The sequence below is a fragment of the Egretta garzetta genome, unplaced genomic scaffold (assembly GCF_000687185.1).
Source record: "Egretta garzetta isolate BGI_Z169 unplaced genomic scaffold, ASM68718v1 scaffold56, whole genome shotgun sequence".
NCBI lineage: Eukaryota > Metazoa > Chordata > Aves > Pelecaniformes > Ardeidae > Egretta > Egretta garzetta.
In genome coordinates this window covers 6717147-6732934 of record NW_009260182.1, presented here as the reverse complement: position 1 = coordinate 6732934, position 15788 = coordinate 6717147, and the positions used below count along the sequence as shown (strand labels likewise).

At 35.6% G+C, this 15788-nt stretch overlaps 1 protein-coding gene across 7 annotated transcripts in view; it reads right to left on the bottom strand.

Moving 5' to 3' along the window:
- Nucleotides 1-15481, bottom strand: part of PPP3CB (protein phosphatase 3 catalytic subunit beta) — a 69938-nt gene extending 54457 nt beyond the window's left edge. For 5 of the 7 annotated variants that reach the window (XM_035897301.1, XM_035897302.1, XM_009642007.2 and 2 more), the window contains exons 1-3: nucleotides 15413-15481; nucleotides 4860-5060; nucleotides 2601-2725 (exon numbers count right to left, since the gene is read on the bottom strand). In XM_035897301.1, the coding sequence (XP_035753194.1) occupies nucleotides 2601-2725; nucleotides 4860-5060; nucleotides 15413-15446 (360 nt within the window). In that variant the 5' untranslated portion in view covers nucleotides 15447-15481. Of the gene's footprint in view, nucleotides 1-2600; nucleotides 2726-3169; nucleotides 3301-4859; nucleotides 5061-15412 lie in introns of those variants that run through there. The other 2 variants (XM_035897303.1, XM_035897304.1) reach the window with 2 other exon arrangements.
- Nucleotides 15482-15788: the final 307 nt, after the last annotated feature.

The following is a 15788-nucleotide window of genomic DNA, read 5'->3' as shown; positions in this document are numbered from 1 at the left end:
CAGCAATCCTGACTGTGCAAAATGTATTTCTTAAACTTCAAATCTTATTCTTGTATTTTTAACCGAGCACAAAAACCTCAAAACCCCAGAAGTTTTAGTCTACACTGAAGTCACCTGCAAATTGTTATTATTATTGTTCTTCATCAATACAAGTACCCTGAAGCTATCATTCTTCAAAGTTATTTTGCAGAGAATAGTAAGTACATGAAAGAAGAAAGAAAACAAAAGTAAAAACCACAGCAAACATGGAGAAATACATCAAAGACTTTTGTGAAGAAGACTATTGTGAAGTTTAGCTAAAATAATTCCTGAATTTTTCTTCTTAGTAAAAATATGCAAAATAGTAAATTTTATAATGATACCACCTGCTTTCCAATGTTTCTATAACTCTAAAATATCCTGATATATTGCAAAGTCACCAGACCTTAAAACTGTTTCCCAGCAGAGAGCATAATCAGTTTCTTACAAAACAACTGCTTATCATCAAATGAACACATGAATTAATTTGGCAAATTCTACAATTGTGAACTGTTTTAGTTAAGTCGGTTTGTATAAAAAATGTATAAAAGCTGGAAACCTTGAAAACATTTAATAGAAAAGTGGCAAAATAGTGCTTTCCTTTCAGTGGATACTACATTTGATTAAAATGCTGAGATTTACACATTCTCAAGCATGTTACCTACTAAATACAAAAAGAATTTTTTTTTTAACCTTTCCTGTACTGGCATATTTATTTTTTATTATTATTAAATACAGACAGACTAATGTCAGAGTTCTCTGTGTCCTGTTACCTCCAGCATAGAAAAGAAGAATTTGCACACACTTATGTGAAGGACTCCATCTTGATCCCAGCAGTTTGTTATATACAATCACGGTAGCACGTAATTATCTTTTCTATTAGAAGTGATGACATTTTTTAATTGGAAATGGGTTACTACTAAAATATCAATGCAATTAAAGATGTTTCAGGACAGACTGACTAAGAATTTATTAGTGAAAAAATCAAATTTCACTGTTTGTACATTTTTAGAAAATTTCACCTTCACTTTTCTGTGAAAAGTCAACTATTTTACCAAAAGTATATTACATTTCCAATTACTAAGAAAGATTTTAAAGTAACCATATATGAACATTCCTGGAGGTCAACTTAAACTTCCTAAATATTAATTAAGGCAAAAACTTAAGTAGGAATTTTTTTTAAGGTTGAAGTAGAGAACAAATGGCTGATTTTCATGTACTACTATTTTCTTTCTCAACAGGATCACAAGACATAGCCCCATCTTTGTGCATTTGCAGCAATGCAACTTCATTCAGATAATCTGCCATGTACTTTACTGATTTTCCAACAGCCACTCAGAGCAGAAGAGAGCAGATTATCTCAATGAAGACAGACAAGACTTTTAAGAACCCTGGACTGGTTTTCAAGAGTATATTTAGCATATCTTTACATATTTCACAAGTACATTTAGTATGCCAAATATTATATTAAAAATTAAATTAAAATCATATGAGGAAAAAAATTGAGCCTGTTCTTATTAATATATTCAAGAACATCCATTGTTCACAAGTTTTTTGTAAGTATAATGGTTGAAAAGCTTTCATACCATGTTTCAATATATTAACATACATTGTTGCTACGTAAATGTCCTTTTCAAGGAGAGTTACATTATTTGTTATCATCAAGAACAGGCCAAGATGATTAGATTAATAAATAGGGAATGCCTGTTGAAATTTTTCCATATAAATTACTTTGAGGCCATCACTTTTGCTGTATTTCCTGTTTGTCCACCATCCCTAACAACCCCAAAAGGCATTGTGCATGCCCTTCACAGTATATACCTCCACACGTTATTAGAACAGCATAATTTTAATATAGAAATGAAGTATCACACACCATGACTTGCAAAATACTATTTCAAATGGTATGCCACTCTATGAAGAGATCCCAAGCTGAGGCACTTCCCAAGCTGGCTCCAGAAGAACAGTTAACTTAAAAATCATAGCTCTGAAACTAATTGATGTGAATAAGTGAATATTTCTGGAAGGTAACATACTGTTTATTAACATGCTGAAAATTAAAAAATTATTTGTATTCAAAATACCTGGAAAATTAACGGGAGAAACACAGGTCATCCTTAGGGAATATTTGTAATCGCCCTCAGAATTTTAGTACAGAAAAACATTAACAATTATTAAAAAAAAGTTGATTGCATAAGTAAAATGAATCTACTTTATACAGATAAACAGCTATAATAAAAGACCTTGCAGTCATGACTCACCTGTTCTCCAAAACCAGAAAAATACACCTTCCTGCATATTACCAGAGAAGCAGGATTATGTATAATAATGCTATAGAAATCAACTTTTTAAAAACTAACTAAAGAAAGGGGAGGAAAAATGAGTAAGTCCGGTGATTTCAACAGGACAGTCCAAACAGCTGGTCGATATCCTCCTGTAAGCAGGCCTTTGTCATAGAAGAAAGCACAGCAAGGAAGAACACATTCGCATGTTAAAGCAGACCTAAAATTTCATTTGAAAACCTCCATGAAAGTGTGCTTATAGAAAAATTTAGGACAAAACAGATTAATATATTCAGTTACCTCTATACTAAAATAACCTCTGTCTACATAGTCACCGAGGAAGAGGTATCTTGTGTTAGCAGGTGATCCTCCCACTTCAAACAGCTTCATTAGATCAAAGAACTGGCCATGAATATCACCACACACTGCAAGCAAAAATTTTGTTCAAATTAATTTAAAAAAAATCTAACAGAAAAGTTACTAAGTTATAGTTAAGCAAACAGCCACAAAGTACTTCTAATTAAGAGGAAAGGCAGGTATAAAGCAGGAATAACAGAAATTTTGGAAGCTTCCCCCTTTGCTTTTCATTAAGATGCTGTCCTCACTACCATTAACAACACTGATGATAGCCCTATTTGAGTCTAGCAGACTGTGGAGTATTTTTCAAACACAGTTAATGCACCGAGCATTGAGGTCTTGAAAGCTGTCAGCAGCTCTTTACTGTCCTCCCCAACCCCTTAGGCATCTTTGCAAATTCTCCTTGGTATGCATATTTGAAAATGACTGCTGCTTTGCAACAATTTCCTGCGTCCATGTGGGATTGAAAAAAGCAGGGAGTATGCTTTTGTTTCTGAGTCAGACTAACATACCTTTTAATATCATCATATCTTCTCTTTGATCAGTTACTTTTCTCCTTCAAAAAACCATGTTCACTATTTCAACAGTGGATTTTTCTTGTGTTTTTAGAATATGAGACAGGACAAGACCACTGGTCAGCAACCTAAGGCAGAAGTGCCAAAGATAGCAGATGGGAAGACTTTGAAGAGCATACAGCAAAGCCAGGTCATTGCACAATTTAAAAAAAAAAAATTTAAAATGTATGGAAGAGACAACTGCTCCTAACTCCTCATTCCCACAGGAGTTCCCAGCTCAATGGAAGTCAGGAGCTCCCTTCTCACTTCTGCATGAGGTATTGCTGATAAGAATTCACAGGAATTCGAGAGACTACGCCTTCCATTGATGCAAAATGTCACTGATCAACTGACAAACAGCATCTTCCTCAGTTTATCAGTAAATATTTTTTTGGGGGAAAAAAGTTGTTCTAATTTTGGAAAGAAATGTTGGATACGGCATGCCACACTTTAAAGGTTGTTACTCTCTTGGAGCAGACCATTTGTCTTCATGACCTACAAAATATTAGACTAAACAGAACGTGTCCTCTTTTATGCCACTTTTCTTAAGACTTCTACTCAAACACTGCAAGAATGTTCCTTCTTTTTCAGCTGCCAATGTACCAGTATTTCTGGGTAACTACCTGAATAAACAGAAATATAAAAATTCTAAACATATGGACAGCACTGTAATTTTGAGCTTTATCTGGAGTTTCAAAAGACTCTGAGTTTAGACAGTCACTCAGTGGTTTCCACCATTTCAATCATTCATTTTTTTTAAAAAAATGTCAATAATAATCATGTACTGCTTAAATGTTTTCATTTACCCGATTCTAACAAATTAAAGCAAGCTGATGCCCTAAAAGAAGCTTTTCAGACACTAATTTTATGTAGGTCCATTTAGAAGAAAACACATTCAATGAAAGAAAATCTGATTTGAACACAAAAATCAAATCTACTTTCATTTTCACAAATAACTGATATGCAATGTCAACTATTTTCTATGAGTCTGGATTGTTTATGAATAAAAGTACTAAAGGACATCAGTTCTACCTTTCACCAGGTCAAACAGAAATAGAACTTGTTAAACCATGAAAATACTCCAAAAAACCCCTGAGAGTCCACAGGGAATTTGGTCCTGGTGCATTAGAGATACTAAAACAATCTTTCAACACTTTCCAGTACTACTGCCCCAACAAGAACACGGTTTTACATACAATTGTCAGTCTCACCTACAGAGGAACTATAAAGGTGTATTTTTCATTCAGAATTCTAGTTCACAGTATTTGCTTCAAACTACAGCAATTAGTTTCTCTTCACATATTTAGATTTCAGGATAATTCTGAGTTCATTTTTCTATTCCAGTTAGATATCTTAATTTCCACTTACAACATCGCAGGCATCAGCATTTAACCACTTTCTGTTTTGCCATTTTAATATCAATCATACTATTTTTTTCCATTAGGTTTAATGCTTTCATTTTTCAAAATAACGTATAGCATATTTTTTCAGACCATTTCAATACTGTTAAGGAAAAGCAGTTGTGAGGGATAATTCAATAAGATTATACAAAAACTTTATTTTAGCAATTTTTAAGACAAAATCTACTGCTGAAAAAATCTGGCTTTTTTCAAATTTAATTATGAGTGACATTATTTATAAATATTACCTGTAATTGGAGCTTCAACTTCTATCATAGTTTTTTCCCTCCGTAATATTGTAGCACCTTCATTGATGATTCTAAGTGCAATTTCTTCATCCACTCGGCCTTCTTTTATCAAGTGGTTCTTCAAAATGTCAACCCGTGGTCTTCCATCTGTGTCAAACACTTCTTCAGACGTCAAGCGATGTGTTGGTGGAAAAGGGACAGCTAAAATTTAAGAAGAAGAAACAGTAGTCACAATAATGCAGTTTTAAAAATACACTCCATCTCGGATTAGATCATGGAATAGCTGCTATCCAAAGTAGCCCATTTGTCTTTCCATCAACTTGATGACATCATTAAAAACTCAATGGAATAGTGCTATCTACCTATGTATTTAAAAAATTAACATCTATAATGTGCAAATTTGTAGAAACTATAGAACTGTGTTAGAAGGCACAATAATGTGCACAACATTTGGAAGAGTCAAAACTGCCTTTGCAAAGGGACATAATCTCTCTCCAATATACTGTCATTCTCTGAAGGGCTCAACAGGTACTGGGGTTACAGGAGATCCATTTAATATCCACTCAGACTTGCAAAAGGCATTTTAAAATAAGCCCATCATCAAAGACTCAAAAAACAAAAAAAACCCAACCAACCAAAAAACCCCAAACAAATCTAGCAAGAAAAGCTAGCAAGAAAAGGATACAATACTGTTTAAAGGACTATAAACAAAGGGAGGTAATAGCCAGCACCTGGAAAGGAAGAAAGTCACTGGAAGAGCCCCACTACAATCTGTGCTATTTAACAAATTCATAAATTACACTGAAAATAAGGTAATTCATGGAGTCATGCAGCCTTCAGGTGACAGTAAGTATTCCGGACAATGAAGAACAGGGCAGGCTATGCAGAGCTACAGAAGTCCATATACTAGACACAACTTTAAAAATTACTGGAACTTGTCAGAAGTCCTTGGGTCCTGGATCACAGCACAAAAGCAGCCGTATGTGGTCCATATCTCAAAGAAGTGGAGCAGATGAGAGGTCTGAGGTTGGGGACCAACCCAGGCCCAGCAAACTGCCCAGAGAGCACATGTGACGGCTGGCAGCTTACATTAATTCAAACAATGGCACCTCAGTTACTCCACAAATGAAGTATGGACGTGGGATATGGGAGAAGATGATACATCAAAACTGCCACTAAGCAGTACATCAGAGTATCATCGCACTCATGCAGGATTACAGGAAATAAAACTAATCTGAAAAGAAAAACAAACAAAAAAACCCCCCACCAAAACCCAAAACCATAGCACTATTAAAAGAATGAAGTAAAAGCTGAGCAAAATCATTCAATTTCTTTCCATTTAAATATTATTTCAAATATGTTTTAAAAGAAAAATTGGAGCAACCTATCTATTCAAAGAGAAGAATAACTGGTAGTATGAATCCGCTTGTAGATATTCACACTTTCTTACTCTCCAAAGTTAAACTTTACATTCCAAAAATCAATGATTAAATACTAAAACATTCACTGATTTCATTTAAATTGACTTCTAGATTACTAGCAACACATTGCTACCCTTCTGTTTTACGTAATAATGAAAATCTATCAATGAAACAACTGATGCATAAATCACAGGCATATATTCTCTGAAGTTAAATTATACTAGAAAATAAACTGGAGAATTGTCTATTCTTCCTCTTAGAGAAGTTTCTGAGTAGGACGAAGCTGAGAAATGTGCCTTGATCTTACACACTGCAGAACAAACTTGGCACTTTATCTTTGAACATAAAGTATTTTATTAACACAAAAGAAATGTCACACGCCTTTTCTTCTAGTCTCCTCTAGTAATGATTCAAGTTTCATTTGGAAGTGTTAAAATTCCGTGTAGTCCAAATGTTAATAAATTTAATGTACTTAAGAAGCTGAAAGACAACCACTTCTGTTCCATGCACAACAATTGTTTAAAAACATACATCTGTCTCTGAAGAGAGAAATCCATCCTTCTACCAAGATAAATCTAACTCATTTTTAGAAACACTTAATTATGACCATGAAATCATCAATTCTATCATTTACTGTTTTTTTTTTAAACTTGACTTTCCAACCTTCGTGTTCTCTTAATGTTATTTTTGCATTATTTGGAAGTTTACATTAATCTGTACAAAATTAGTTTTAGGCCATTTCTTCCCCCACTTTTTTCAACATGTCATTTGTGGGCCCACAACTGCCTTCAGTGATACAAAGTTGAGCTCATCCTTTTATGAGAGACCAGACAATTCACAAAGTAGATCTCTCCTGCTTTAATTGTTGCAAACACACTCGAGATCATACCTCCCCAGAACCAAAGTCAATCACCTCCAAGACACAGTTCCGTAGGAATTGTGCTTCATTAGTTCTAGTCTTATTCCTGGATAATGACCTACTTAAGTGAAAGATGACCCTTTTTTCTTTTTGGAGGTTTTATGGGTAGATGCAGGATGTGGTAGAGAATGGCCTGTTGAGGTGACCAGCTGTTCTCCTACATGCAAATCATTACTTACTATAACTACCAATGGCTTCAGAATTCAGAAAGATGGTGTTGAGCTCTTCCTTATGATAGTTCAGAAATATTTCAGGGGTTCTAAGCACATAGCACATGAAATTTTCCTCTCTTAGTAAAGTTCTTATGTCCATGCAATATATTTCAGATTGGATTTGCACAAAAAATAATTCTGTCTATTTTAACAAACTACAGCTTTGACTTCATCTAGCAAGTTACATTTTCTGGAAGGCTATAAAAACAGATGTTTCTGTCCAGTGTCTGGAAAGAACTGTCTCAAATTATTTGAATTAATATACCTATGAAGATTCAACTTAAAAACTGTACATCCAGAGGTTATCCATAATGTCCAAAAATCACGAGTGTTAGTATCAGAAATAGTTAAGCCTCATGAAAAAATGAAGTCTTAAAACTAGTTCCTCAAAGTTTAACAAAACGCTTTTCACACAATACTTGTATTTTCCTATTGCTCAAGAAGGATTTTTTTTTTCAGAATAATCTTCAGAGAAGGCAGAATAAAACACAGCTAAAGATTTTATCAGCATCACCCAGCTGAATAAAACAGTAACACTTACTATAAAAACTGCTTCTTTCCATTTTATACTTTAATTTTTGTCTCAACAATAGTTAATGCTATATTAGAACTTACACCTTTGAAAAGTATTACAAATAACATCTTTTAATAGGTTAAGGATGATAATTTTTGAAGCATGTAGACGATTTCTGCAAACTAATGGGTTTAATTAAACCTTTGATGAAGTAGTAATAGAATGTTATAGCCCAAGGAAAAAGAATTGCAGCATTATGTGTTCCAAGACAGAAATATAATCCATGTTTTAAAGTCTTTCTGCACAACCTGTGCTCTCAGGGCTGTAACAGAATGGTAATTAAGAGGAATTACCCTAAGGAAATAACATGGTGTTGGTCATTAAAGGATTCTCTTCTTCCATTCCCAGCAAAGGTAAGCAGCAGAAAAGCACTTAGAGATGAATCTCTAAAGCAATACACACTGCAGTACAGAATAACAGACTATATCCTATTAGTAAAAGTATAGATCTTAGAACAAAGGTAACACATCATGATTTACAATAACATACAGGATTTTCTAAAACAAACTGTTGCTTACTAGTAAAAATTAATCAATTTCACTTTTAAAATATGTATGGATAATTTTAATTACAATGATTCAAAAATTTAAACACTAATACTGGGGAGGAAAAAGTGAATAGTTCTGGGGGTTTGTTAACAAAAAGGTTTTGATGGTTTTTATTACTATTTGTTTATGCATTTACAAAGAAGAAAAAAAAAAACCTTTCCTTTATACTGCAGCACTACTTAAAACAGATATCAAAACCAAAACCTCTAAATGTAGTTCTAAACCGACTTTCTACAAGCCTCTGGGTACATTTATACCTTACAATAAAGCACGCCACAGAGATCCAAAAGTTAGCACCAATCTGAACAGGTAAATTTACAGTACATTGTAAAGTGGTTCAAAAGTAGAAAAACTACATTAGCATGGCACTTTACCCAAAACAATAATCCCTGCTGAGAGGTGCGGTATGGCAACTAACACAAACATGCTACTTCTAGACCCAAAGCAGATCTCACATTGCCTAGTAACTGAGTACAACAGTAGCTGCTAATAAAATCTTACATGTAGATGCTGCAAATTTAAACCATGCTGATACATATGCCCATTTAAATAACCTTGGTTAAATCTGGCTTGTATCAGAGACACCCAGTTGGAACAGGCTCATGAAACAAGAGGAGATCAAAGCCTCTAGTCTAATGGTAGGGAAAAGCATCAGGGATTAACCGTACAAGGCACTCTACTTCCACAAGCAAAGTATTTTCTGCTCTTAATACATTAAAACTTATACGATCCTTTCTTCTTTGACAGTGAAAGAAAATTAGCCATTTTCCCTCTACAGTCAGGAGCCCACAACGTGTCCCATGAACTCAGCTTTGGCTGTAAAAGCATATTTAAACGTCCCAGATTGCATTTTGTGTTTTAAGTGTTTTTGATTTCACAGATAAAGTCTCATCTCACATTACTAAGATTACTGAACACAGACATTGTGTTTGTAAAGAATTTGTTGCCTTGGTGGTAGGTATACATGAAACAGTATATGATGTTTGTCTCCACTAAGTGATGCCATATATCAATACAACCATGGTGTTCTGTGAAAAGACAGGCCAGCATCCTTCATTTTGTCAGCAGGTTTATCACCACGACAGCATAGTTGTCTGCAGTTTTTCTGTTGTTTGGTCAGGTTTTGTGGGCTTTTGGTTTTATAAATGTGTTGCTGTCTGTGTATTGTCACTCAGAAGAATGACAAAGCTTAATACCTAGCACATCTTTCAGTCTGTCCCTGGATTTTTCACGCCTCTGCCAACGTCTATACAGAAGAAAGAGATGTAGCACCCATGACTGCTATGAGGACAGAATATATCCAATTATCCTTCTGCATTTGGCAGAACAGATTTGAAAAGAAATAGCATAAAGACATCACAGATGGTCTATGGACCAGCAACCTTGAAAATATTAGTTAAGCACAAGTACACAGCAGCATCTACTTGAATCAGAAAGCTACAATCAATACTTGTCAAAAGATACAAGTTACCCTATTCATCCCAAACAAGAAAGCACAGATTCAGCAAAGTCAGTTTCTTGTGAATTATGGTATTTTTCCTAAATGCCACAAACCCCATCCCTTTACTCAAGTTTCTTTGAATGCATGCCACCTGCCATATAAACAAGCTTTCTAGAAGCAAGGAAAAATGACCCCGTAAACCTTGAAACCATACAAAAGCACTGCAGGCACTATTTATTTTATCCTTACTTACCACACAGTCTTAAAAGTTTCATGGAATTTTAAATCTCAAATGAACTATTGATACACCTAATATGCCATTCACCTTTTATACTGTCTGTGTAATTTTTCAATTAACTCTGTTGATGCTTTTGGATGTTTCTCTCAGGAAAAATATAACTGTTTGTTTGAAATGTATTTAAAGATGCTCCTCCCATTTAAATGGCCATCGTGTGTTATGCCAAAAGATTATTTAGGGCTTAAATGTGCTTCTGGCAATGATGGATTCATAGGTCTTTCCCTCCCCATACTCCCTGTTTTCCAAACAGGGTGGTTTAAGGATTTCCTATCGACTTTCATCCAACCCATCATGTTTATGGTCACTGATAGAACTATTTTTCACTATTTTCTCCAGACCCTGAATAGACACTTTTATAGTTTTCACTTCCACTGCATCTTACTGCTATGAATTCCACAATTTTAATTACACATTATATGAAAAAATATTTCATCTTTCCTTTACATTCACTTCTGGAAAATTTGGATTATTACTGCTTTTCTCCTTTTCACAGGGAGACAAGAATTACAGTTGTTTCCTATTCAACTTTTCCATTAAATACCCTTCATGAGGTAAGCAGTATCTAACTCTATTCCCTGCTCAGCTACCCTTTTTCCAAGTCACACATTTCTCATCTTTGTTGCTCCACCTTGCATGAAAGCCACTCTCTGCCTCTGAACCTATCTTTAGATAAAGAAGAAAATCAGGAAGGGGGACCAAAATTACGTGCTGCTGTTCAAGATACACATATAACACAAGGTGCATATAACAGCATGACGGTCAAACCACGGTGTTAAACCATGACAATGGTGCATTCTCTCTTTTCTAAACTGATCTTCTAATAATCCCTAAATTCCTATCAGCCTGTTTGGCTGCCACTGTGCTAACATTTTCAGAATTTTATCCATACAGACCCTACTGTGTATTTCCCAAGTTTACCGCCCTCTACATTTTAAGCAAGAATTGTTCTTTCCCTTGCAGCGTCTCCTCCGCCTTTATCAGAACAGTGCCTCCTGCAACTTCTTTGCCCAAGCACTCGGCGTAGCAAGAGCTTTCTGAAACATCTCTGGAAGTTTGCTATCCTGAGTAAGTGTTATTATGTGCCATTCATTCTGTTTTCTAACTAACTTATGAATAGGTTTAAAGAGCACAGATGACAGATGTTAACCTCCCTCAACCATGTAAGTTTATTACCTATTAAGATCCTTTCTTTCCTAACTAATTTTGATCCAAAAGAGGACATTTCCTCTTTTGCTTACTTTAAAGGCTCTGATGAAGGAACCAATGAATAGTTTTGCCTGTATCAACCAGCTCACTAGCTCCTCAAAAATATTCTAACAATTTATCTTGATTTCCATCTATGAAAACTGTACCAACTCCTCTTTAGTACTGTATTTCCCCAGGGACAGAGTTAGTCCACTCTTTCTTACAAGTGCCATGAGTCTGCTTAAATTAAACTTACGGATCTACAGCTCTCCAGTTCAATCTAGAGCTTTTAAAAAAATGCTGCTGTGCTCCATTTCTCAGACTCAGAAGATGAGTTATGCCACAGGCTATGGAAAATAAATCCGCAATTTTTCACCCCAAACCCCCAAAGAATTCCTTTAGCTCCACTAGACAAATATCTTCTGGTCCTGGGATATTTTTTTTGAACATTTGTTTTGTTGATATGTTCTGAAACCACTTACATTTCAACGAGACAGTTCTTTGGTCCCATTCAGGCCTAAGAATTGACGACTGAGTTCTTAGTTCCTTACACAACAAACACACGTGTAAGTAGTTGCCAGATTTTTCTGCTCCAGCCTTACCTTCCCAAGCCTGAGCTGCCAACTGGCCCTACTGAAAGTAAGGCAAGCTTCCATTTTTGGGTGGGGTTTTGGGGGGTTTGTTGTTGTTTTTAAGATTCATTCACTCTAACCATTCTCCCTCTCAATAAAAAGAAGAGTATAAGGCCAGTCAAACACTAACTTACCAGAATTCAGTTTTATTCCATTGTGCCTCCCAAAACAACACTCTTGTTGTTTGGTTAGTATTTTTTTTTATTTAAAAGTATGACCTTTAACACTCTCTTTGCTCTGCTGCCTTTCTGGATCATTTTAGAATCATTTCTGAGCAGCAGCAAAAAGGCTTTCTAAGTGCTTTATAATAGTTTTAAAACAGCCTTCATGCTGCCTGTAAGCATTTATCCTTCTACCTGTTTTTTTTTGTACCAGAGTCCAAATTTTAAATTTAAATACTGCAATGATTTCTTTTTCTCCTACATGAAAATCGTTAAAAAGTAGTTACTAGTGTCTTAATTTAGGACCTTGCTCAAGGCTAAGAGTTACTTCTCTTTGGGATTCTCTGAAGACTTGTTTCAATAAACTACCATGTAATATCTAAAATGACTGTTTGCCAATCAGACAGACTGCATCACGACTTTTATCCAAAACAAAGGAATACTGAAGCCTCCCATTTCCACAAGAACAGACGTCATCTCCAAATTTAGCAAAAAATACCCATTAGCTCAGCACAACAAGGTCCTGTGGATTGCTTCCCAAAGTCCAGTAACACCCATAGCGGGCAAAGCACGACACCAGGGAGGACTGAGTGCTTCCAAGTACGACTTGGTGGTGTAGCTACTCACCAGTGGGGCAGCGAAGCCCTGGTGCTTTTCCCTCAAAGGAAGGCTCATCCCTGCCATGCCCAGGACCACTCTACCAAACTGTCTGAGCTTACAGCATCTCCTCCTCTCTATCAGTGAAAAACACTTTACTACAAGGTAGTGAACAGTCATTTCAGTAGAAAAAATACAATACATTGATAAATTTAAGGTATGAAAGTCATGTGCACTGAAAGGTCAAGTGCGCTGACTGAAGTCAGTCAATTATCATCCAAAAAGAAAGGCAAACCCAAACCCAGAAGAACCAGATACAGCAGCTGAATACCAACAGCAGTTTAAAGAAAAAAGATATTTCCCCCTGCCCCATGATTTTGACAGAACATGAAAAAGGAAAACGGTAACTTCCACGAGACAGTAAAAGCCAAGTACCATTCTCCAAAGACTAAGAGGGTGCCTCATGAATCAAGACAACAGATGCATTTCCTCATCTCTATTTAAAAAAGCAGCAGCAAAAGCCTCGCCACAAGACACCTTTTGGGAACCAAATGCCAAAAACTGACTTATAGACTTTTCAACTCCATACCTAACCATTAATTTATAGGAAACTCTGTAAGTACAAATTATTTAAGACAAATTAACTGAGCCATGAAAAGAGAAACTTTGAGCTTTTTTAAAAGCACGCAATGATCTTTGATGGTACAATTGGTACTTGGGAAGGCATCCCAGACCAACACAGTTAGACTGCAGAGACCGCATATTTAAAGCCATTATTATGTTTATTATATATATGTCTAATATGACCATTACACCTGATAACCTTTCAGATATTTTCCTCAATATATGCACTTCCCACTAATTGCTAAATATACAGATCAAAATATAAAGGGGGACACATCCTAATTATTATCCTACCTTGTTAGGAAGGATGAGTTACTGATGATACAATAATTTAACCATTTTTTCTTGGGTGAGCATCTCTTGCCCATTTCTGCCAACATATATTATTCATGGTAAAGGATTTAATTTCTCATGGTAATTTAATTTCTCAATATATGGTTTCTGTTATTTTCCCTCCTCTTCCAGTAATACAGAGAAAAAAAATAAAGCTGAAATAAAAGCTAGAAATGAAACAATGCAAACACCAGCAAGCATTAAGTCCTGAATTCACGTTTCCTCCCAAAAAGACATGATATATGGAGAGTGTGAAAGCTGAAATATGGACTAATACACAGATACACCAGATAATTTTACTACATTTTTCCCTGTGGCTGTTCTCAAGGACCTGAGACATTATAAATGAAATGTCTCAGCAAGGAGAGACAGAAAGCCTGGGTGCCCCAAGGATGTTTTTTCTTGGGAACAGAGCTGGCACACAAAAAAGAAAAAGTGTGTAAGTATTTTGAAAACATTACTTTCTCCTATAGTGGGTCACATTAAACAAAATAAACATGAAAAAATACTACCTTAAAAGGAATCCCTGAACCTAATTCCAGCAAATAAATTCATTAATAAGTATCAATAAATAAGTTAATACTTATGAAAAAGAGGAAATTTCTATGACGATTCATAAGCATTAGAGAAGTTAAAAGTATAAGACATTATGCAACTATTTAAACTGTTGTCTTAACAGATTCACCAGCACACCTGGTCCACACATTTCCAGTATAAGAAATTAACATTTTTAGGTCCCCTGGTATGCAGTGTTGTCCTGACAAGAGCAGAGAGTATCGCCAGACCTGTAATCTATTCATCGTGCAATAGGTAAGAGTATGGTGAACATTTCTTGGTGTGTGAGCGACAACACATCGGTTTGTGAACAGGGATGTGTCAGAGTTGTCACATTTTAACATGGTTTCAGCAAACATATTTATGTTGCATAGATACTCCCACTTAGCACTGACATAACCTGCAATCTTGCACCCCTGAGGTTGCTGTCTAAAAAAAAATACTTCTGACTGCACTGCACCTAAAGACGGGGGGAAGAACAAACCACCCTGTCCTTCAGACCAAGAACACAGACAGCTTGGCACAGCTGTCCAGGCTTTCTCCAGAAGCCAGTGATTCAGCATTATAGGTGTGGACAGGACAGGACAGGTCAGCAGAAGGAACAGAAAAATGCTGCTATGTGAACATTTAACTGGTTGTAATTATGTCAGATGAAGCTATCAAAGCCTGATTACCTTTGCAATAGTTCTGCAAGCCCAAGCTGTAACCCTGTTAGAATGAAGGAAGTCTTAACTATGATTTTAAACAACTAGATGCATAGGTCACATTTAACAAGCTGAATTATTAAGCGATTGGAAATCAGCAGGTTTTCCAGGGCACTCTAAAGTATCTAATCACTTACCATTAGTTCTCTTGCATTGTTTGAAGAACTTAATTTGTTACAACAAATTGCAATAAAGTTACAAAAACTCAGCAAGCCTAAACACTTTACTTAAAGTGGCACTAAAAAGTACAAATTTCCAAAAGACTAGTTTTAACATTTTCTACTTTTACTCTTGCAATTTGTTCAAACAAATCAACAGGTTAAGCAATCCGAAATGAGTAACAACTTACTGTGAGCAAAGCTTTCCAGCTTACTGGAAAACATGCAGATTTCCAAAACATACTATGGGATTCCAAGGCTTTAATTAAGACCTGCTGAAGACAAAGACATCCTTTTCATTTCTCAAGACCCCCTGTTATATAAAAAATTAAACTAGCAAATCTCCACCCCTTTGAACTCAATCCTGTGTTCCCAGGATCTTTGATCTTAAAAGCAGACTGCTTTGCGTAGGACCATGAATTCCAATAGCCCAGGTCTGCTATCACAAATGTCCACACCACCATCCTCAAATCCAGTTCAGTATCAAAACCTTTGAGATCAAAATAAAATTATCTGTAATTTGAGTAATCAAAACCTGGAAATTCTTTGAAGCCTTACCTATGCTAT